The sequence below is a fragment of the Schistosoma mansoni genome (genome assembly GCF_000237925.1).
Source record: "Schistosoma mansoni, WGS project CABG00000000 data, supercontig 0173, strain Puerto Rico, whole genome shotgun sequence".
Lineage (NCBI taxonomy): Eukaryota > Metazoa > Platyhelminthes > Trematoda > Strigeidida > Schistosomatidae > Schistosoma > Schistosoma mansoni.
The window spans coordinates 507,917-516,263 of NW_017386059.1; the positions used below are offsets into that span (position 1 = coordinate 507,917).

Sequence of the window (8,347 nt, forward strand, 5' to 3'; positions counted from 1 at the left end):
GGTACAAAGGGCACCAGATACATATGCGCTACACAAAATAATGAGAATGGGGGGAGAAGGAAGAAGATGCGTATATATAAAAGAAGGAAAAAAAGAGAAAAGTAATGATGGGGGAACTGCAATGTACAGCCAGAAGAACTCTCTCAGTTAAGAAGATTATAACCACTCCTTATGAATAAAGTAAAAGAAGGTTACAACTGGCTCGCCACTGGCTTCTATTCTGAGCCATATCCGATAACGTCTCTAGCCACTGCGTTGCACCATCTCTCGGACTCCAGTCACGGGGTCGTGAAGGACCAACAGTAGCTAGTCCTTTGCAGCTTTCTTTCATACCACGACACCATGACACAAATGAATGAAATGACTAATTCTATGTATTACTTATTATTATTTAATTCACAAAACGTCCATACAAACGATATATGATTTTGTAGTTTTATTAGTTTCAATAAATTATATCCATTGAAATGTATTTTGATATTTGTACATGAAATAAGTTATATTGGATATCTGTTCAACTAAACAAGTTGTAAAGATTTAGTTAATTGCGGAACTCCTCAGCAGTGCGCATTCACGATCTCGTTGATAAGTTCCACGATAGGTTGAAACGACCGTCCAGTGCTTTTAGGTTTTCCATGGTGCTCTAGATTCGATTGACTCATGATTTCAACCAATAAAATTACTATAATATCCACAAAAAAACCTCTTCTGATATTGGTCAATATCATTACAAAATTTGCAATCGAAGAATCACTGAAAACAAGGAAACAATGAATAGATATTCTGTCATAGCTTAGAGCTCATCATAAATTCATATTAATGAACCGTATGAAATGTAACTTACATCCTTGATGGTCTTATGAAGAGCACGACAATATTCTTTCGCTAACCAGGGGTTTAATAGCCAACATTATCAGAAAAAGCTGACTAGATATATAGCATGGCAGTTGTCTAGTATCGTCTGCCTTACTTCCTAATAAGGTAATGGGATTTAATTAAACCTTTAAACAGAAATCTGTAAACAGACCACTGATAAGAGGCTAACCATTTTATATGTTTATGGAAATCAGTTAAAATGAATGTCACATGAAAATAATGACTATGACACATGTTTGAACAACAGTTTCTCCAATAAACATTTTTCAGTCATTAGTACTTACTTATTGATCAGACGAATTGGTCTACATATGGATTTTAATACATCTAAACTTGGAATTATCCCATTATATCGATTAAGTTTCTGTAAAATTTTGTCTGACGGTGGAGGTACATTGATTGACTGATCGATTGCATATTGTAAAGCTATTGGATGATCGCTTAATGCGTAGATATTTTCTGATTGACGCCAGTTGAAGATCCATTTTCGTTCATTGGGTGATAGAATAGTTGATGACTGATCCATAGAAACTTATCAGAACAATAGTAAAACATGAGATCATTAGCAGAGAAAAGATCATTTCTGAAAAATTCAATCATCAAATTAACAGATCTAAGACTTATTTATCAGATACTAATATTTAATTTGTTGAACACAACTACTTGATAGAAAAGAAATTGATCAGAACTTATAACTGTGTGATTTATTTAACTACCGACTAGTGGTTATTTGGTGTAAATACTCAAGGTATAGTAAATGGGTTGAATATTTACAAAGCGCAGTCGAATTCTACGTTCTAACCCTTAGAAAATATGTACACAGATTGCAAATATCTCTATCGTGCCTTAATAATATGGGTTGTTATACTGTCTTCGTTTTTTCTCTCTGCCTAATTTGGTTATTAAAGGACGAGGATTATTCATTGTAGACAGACCGGACAGCGTACTACAATAAGAATCGCTACATAACTATTTTATTAAATAATAGGCATGAAACCTGAAAGAATAATGTAATTTAGTAAATTCAATATAAATACTAATCAGATTTGTAAGTCTAATTTACCGTTAAGGATTTGATACACATTTTTATTGATTAAGGTCTTAACTTACCGATAGGTGTACGGAAACCAGAAGATGCAATGCTGTAATTGCCCCAACCGAATGCGTTTCTAGCGGATACACGGACACGATAATATACACCAGGTTTAAGATTATTAATAAGATAACGACAATCTACTGTGAATCCAAGCCGATGCCATGAAGGTGGTTCATTATCACGGTCTGATAACAGAGAAGAAATTATTAAAAGGTTACGTGTTTGGTAATATTGTTTAAAGAGAGTGTAGAATAAGCGAAACCATTAATTAGTAATTTACGTATTCTAACCATGCTAGAATAGTCTTATAAAATGCTAGTGTATGGAAGCATTACGAAAACTCTCTGGAACGTGATTAGAAAGTATATTTTATAGCTTAACTAGTAGAATATTAGTTTAGTAATCTCTAGCTCTGAGATTTAAGTAAAAGTCGATCGCTAGAAACGCGAGTTCCAATCCCATAAGATGCTCTGGTTCGCTCAATATTCCAGGTATGGCTTTCTGGCGATTTCCAGCTAGCACAAAACCTAAATCCAGGATTACCTGGTGACTGTCATCAAATGACTAACATCTTATTATAGTAAATACAATCTGGGAACACTTGTACTAGTGGCAACAGTGAGACTTGTTCATTTGAGTTTGCTCAGCACTAAAAGACTGGACAAACATGACATTGATTACTACTCAGTAATCAACCACTTAAAACATCTCAGTCTCATATGGGGCCAGTCGCTGTCTGGATATCTTCCAAAGATCTAACAAGATGACAGCTCTTAAAATATCCTGTGTAATTGATATCTACTTATTTGATCTCAAAACACAAATTTCTTATTTGCTTACCAATAGTTCTGAGAGGATCTCTGGACAAGTACCGAAAGATTATCAGTTAATGTCCCCAGACTAACTAATAGTGCTATAGACAAACATCATTGATTGGGGTATGTAGCAGATCCTTAAGCAAATCCTTAACAAATAGGAGTGTTGATCATTGTATTTTAAAGAAGCCCTCCCTCTCCAAAAGAGATTTGTAGTTCACGTGATATAATCATGGTGATTTAATTTTACTCGTTGATCTTGGTCATATGTTCTCTTCAACCTCAACAATTACACAAGCATATTCACAGTTCTTTTTACCATAATAATTATTTTTATCATTAATTAAAAGAAATAATGAAGACCCAAACACTTTAGCTATGAAAATCTTCTAGCTTTTACAAATTTCCAGTATAGAGTTGTGAAGATTGTCGAGTTTAGATTGATATCAAATTTATTAATCTATTTTATTGTTATCATTAGAATGGTAAATTTAGTAGTTTTATTATTGTAATTGCTGTGTAACAACGTAGGAATCTCGCGTAAATTTATTCTTATTGTTCAACTGATATTATCAATTCAGACAGGATGTAATTAATGAGTCATTTTCATTCTCCTAATAATTTTTGATCTCTTATCGATGTACTTATATAAGTGCTCTTTATTTATGCGTATTTTGATTTATGGTTTACCTTATTCTGTTTTTATTTGAATTATGCGTAAGTTCATAAAAAGACGGCGTATAAACAACTCAAGCAGCTTCAATTTTCACTCATGTGTATATGAATATATGAAATATTATATATTCAGCTATATTTCAAATTTGGTTTTTAAATACTGTGACTGTACAAGTAAAATTTAATATGTAAGACGGTGTTTGGCAGTAGTGAACAGGGGAAACCTTGAATCTTGAGTTATGATATTTATCCTCTTATTCTTTTAAACTGTTTTCGTTAGCAACAGTACAAATACACTGTAATCAATTACTGAGAATTAATCAATCCATAATGCTGCTTGAATTCTATAGATCAAGTTACAACGTGACTTCTAGTCAGTTAGTGACTTGACATTGTATGCAGTCCTATAGGAGTTGACTTACGACATGAATTTTTCACTGATAATGTCTCTGTATGTGACAATGGATGGTACAGGTTTAAATATCATGAGGAATATCTATTCCTTTAAAATGCTAGACATACTTAGTTCATGAGTACCAAACAGCTCGAAACCAAGCTTCAGGGATTTCTGGTGACTGTCTTCAATCAAATAACTCCTGAAATAAACGTTATCTGAATTTATATGTATATATATAACGTTTTGCATACATAAGCACAACTGTTGTCTATCACTGTCGAAATAATATTTTTATATATGCGGATATTTTTACCTGAATATTTGATATCAAGGCGATAAATCAGATCTTCATTCGAATCCGACGTTGAAGAGAGCCAACTAATCAATGCTTCTGTAGGACGAATATCGATAAGACCTGGTCGACCAGGGGGTTTCGGCATATCTGTAATAAAGAAAAATAAGTTTGATGTTAGCGTATTTCATGTATCTCACAAAAAAATTTAGAAAGCATAGATTGGGGAAAACTTTTACAATAGCGAAACGATTAGATATTTGAAGTGATTAGGATTTTAATTTGTATGGGTATGGAGAAAACTTGTGACACTTAACTCATGATGCACAATATATTACTTATGGAAAAAAGGATTAATTAGATTAAAGGACAAATTAAGAAAAATTACGACAATTGAAACTTACCACTAAATAAAAGTCGTGCTTTTGTTCTTGATTTTCCAGCACGATTTCTTATCACGCATTCAACAACACTGCGATCTTGTTCCGGATGAAGATCACTTAAACAAAGCCATAACCATCCTCCTTGTTCCACACCTAAACTAACACCTGGACCATCGGAGAGTAAACACCCATCTAAGTACCATGCGGCAGCAGCCGAAGAACTAGTGATTTCATTAAAATTCCAGCCGATTGGATATATTTCACTGATAATTTCTTCATAATCACTAATACCATCTGGAAGGTAGGGAGCACTAGCAAGTTGACAAGTAAATCTTACTTCCCTTGTATGGACGCTGAAATATGCATCTCGAAGTGGACTAGCAAACACTGGAGCTAAATCAATAGAAAAATTGAACAAAATCATTACTTTACAAAATCACTATTGATTAAAACGGATACAGTTTTTATCAAATTTAAATATAAATGAATGAGGCAAGACTAAATTTTATGGACGACCTTTAACGAATCTTAAACGATCTTGAGAAATATTAGCCAATCAGAAGACAGTTAGCATACAGTAAAAATATATTATACAAAACTAAAAAATTAAAGCGGATACCGTTCTTTTAAATGGCTCAAAAACTTCTCAAGGTCAAATATAGGTTCAGAAGTTCTAAAATCATAGTGTATACGGTACAGGAACTCATCCATATGGCTCCATAGTAGTCGACCTCTAGAGCCATGATAAGGTCTCAAAAATTCTTTTAGCCTCGACCACATAGCTTCAGTGTTGTTGGTATGTTGGTATGGTTTAGGGTTAAGGGTTAGGGTCTTAACCTTAATCGTGATCAAGCGAAAAAAAGTCATTTGAGTACCACAGTTACAAGTATAGGAACTTCTTAATAATCCCTTCTCTTGTAGACGCTGAATTATCACGTCTTCTCTAAAATCCGCTGTAAACCGATAGTACATAAGCATCAGGTACCGAACTTAGCGCCATGACCTTGAAAACCCGCGAAAGCTTCTGATTGGCTGGTCCATAAAGTTTAGTCCCGCCGTTATTTCATATTAAGGAAACTTTAAATTGATCCTAAAAGCTCTTAATTTCTGTCAATTTCGATTGGTTACTTCACTGAAAAAAAGTAATAATCTCTTAAAATATGCCATTGAAAAACATGAGAAAATGTAAACTCAGTGATGAGTTTAAATTATCATTAATATAAAGGAAAGACGGATGTTTCACTCATTTAAGACTGAACAAGTAGAATATCATGGAAATGAATATTTCTCATTTTTGATTTAAGGTGCCTTTTACAAAAAAAATTTACCAAAGACGACCTACCACTAAATTTATTTCCAATTTCATTACGTTTTACTGAAGTAGTTTGATTTTCTTGATCATGATTCACTGATGATTTTTCTTGTTCTTTTAATAATGTATAAGTTGATTCCTCTAACAAAGTAGCTTCTGTTAGAGTATTTTGTCTTTGTAAATTAAATTTCTCCTCAATTATTTCTGATGCATCGGCTGCGGTAGGAATATTGGTGTTTGGTGGAAATATAAATTTTTCATCAATAAAATTACGTGTTTCATATCGATCAAGCAGTTGTGATTGAGATTCACTTTAAGAAAAAAAAGTTGGGATTATTTAGTCAAAGAAAATATTTTTCAAAGAAGTGGTATATAATAAATTCAACGGTTGTCATTATTGGATTCATATTTCTCACCCCGCTTGTAACTGGGAATACTCAGTGAAGTATTTAGAATATAAAATATACTAGTGAAATTTGTTGGTGCTTCTTGTAGAAGGAATATTTATTCTTTTTCAGTGAATGGATGACTACAAGAAATCTCTTCACTTATTCATCTCTTTTTCAAAAGTTAGAATCTCAGATTAGATGGTATGATCTGAATAAACCTTCATTCTCGTCTGACGTATAGAGTCCCTATATGTATACGTACTTAGTCCATGGTTTCAAATATTGATTGTTTTACCAACTCCAAGATGGGACAAAATACGTGAATAAAAACTTTTAAGTCTGATTAGTTATTGTACTTGATACTATGCTTGGACTGAAGAAGCAATTGTAGTAGTGTCTAGCCAATGAAATTTTAGTGATCGTTTTAGTGCATTTCAAACTAAAATGTGTATGTGTATATCTAAATAGAATGAAATTTGAGATCTGATCAATCAAAATGATATCCAAAATAAGTGTTCGCTTAATGGTTCATCTGCGACTGATAATTTGAGCCAAATTAAAGTTGATTTTATGTAAACTATAAAAGAGTTTTGAGGAGAATTACTTATCTTGCAGATGACGGTCATCACAGACTGACATTGGTCGGGATATCATTAGAAACTGGGGAGGATTGTATAATTGCTTTATCCTGAGTTTTTAATGTTACACCTACTAAGATCAATCTATGATAACCATCACCCACTTATAATTAGTTTTACCAGTATTTATAGTCGTCATTTACTGATATCATAATTATATCAAATGACTGTGAGTCATACACATTGAGTTCTTGATTGTCTGATTGGTTGGCTGAAAACAGGTAATGTTCAACAGTGCCCATTCTGGAGACTTGAAACCACTGTTAATAGAAATATGAAGGTGTCCTCCTATACACACAAATGTTGAAATAATAAAGGTCTATTATTATTTAAAAATCATTGAGTAGATGGTAAACTAATGACATGAGTTAGTGACCTAAGATTGGTTGATGAGTGAAGATAGAGACTTAGCTATCCTTGACGTAAAAGACGCAAAATACAACTGTAAACTCCTTGCTATTGTTGATTTCACTATACTGTATTCGGGATTTTACACTGCGTAAAGGTTATTTCGGTTTACATTATCTGGTTCTTAATGATTGATCGGAATTGTATATCAGTGTATCACAATGATCCAGTCTAGTGGTATGATAATAATCTACTGTACTATTTAAAATCGTAATCTATTGTGCCCAGTCTATTATTGTATCTACCAGTTGTATCACCTGAGAAAATGTAAATCTAATTAAATTCCTTTGTTACATCATGAACATATTGTAAATCCAAAGAATGATCCTAATAAATCAATAAAATAACATTGAGAATAAATGAATTAATTTTCACAAGTTGCTTGTTAGTAAGTAATGAGAAAATGTTTTAAATATTTGTTTTACCTATATGGCTCGGAACTTTCTCGTAAACCAAGAATTGATGATGATCTTGAAGAAAGTACACTTTCTGTATCTTCACTTGGAGTTGGTTGCCTTACCATAGAAGTTAAACGATTTTTCAAATCGGAATTATAATTTTTCTCATCACTAATAATGTAAACTGGATGCTGAAAAATTAAAAAAAATAATTAATATATACAATAAAATTATAGGAAATTTGTGAAAATAAACTTATCCACCTTGATCTCTGTAGATATTATGTTTAAAGTAAAATGAGGGTCACAGGATGTTATTTATAAATACACTACAGAGACTTCCCAGTACATCTGTTTGATACGTTAATATCACAATTGATTGATCACTGGGTGGTGATCAATGTCATGCGTTTCAAGTCCGTCTTTAGTGCTGATCGAATGCTATCGATCAAGTTGCAATGTGGCCACTAGTCTAGGTGGCTCGACACTACGTACACTATGTTGATCATTAGATGGTGGTCGGATGGGGACCTTTGGATACCCTGGACCCGGGTTTCGGGCTACTTGGCACTCGTTAGCACAGTGTACCTGTAATCTTGAGGGAACTGGTGCTCCCTGACGGATTCGATCCCGTGTCACTCACCTTCACAGTCAAAGACGTTACCACTG

General features: G+C 33.2%; 1 protein-coding gene across 1 annotated transcript in view; it reads right to left on the reverse strand.

Moving 5' to 3' along the window:
* The window catches only part of Smp_153170 (serine/threonine kinase), a gene marked incomplete at its 5' end in the record, with an annotated part of 72,797 nt that overhangs the window by 7,120 nt on the left and 57,330 nt on the right, over positions 1-8,347 (reverse strand). Inside the window, 6 exon segments of the mRNA XM_018796409.1 lie at positions 1,161-1,407; positions 1,987-2,157; positions 4,173-4,301; positions 4,556-4,927; positions 5,877-6,157; positions 7,707-7,870. Coding sequence (XP_018646898.1) covers positions 1,161-1,407; positions 1,987-2,157; positions 4,173-4,301; positions 4,556-4,927; positions 5,877-6,157; positions 7,707-7,870 — 1,364 coding nt within the window.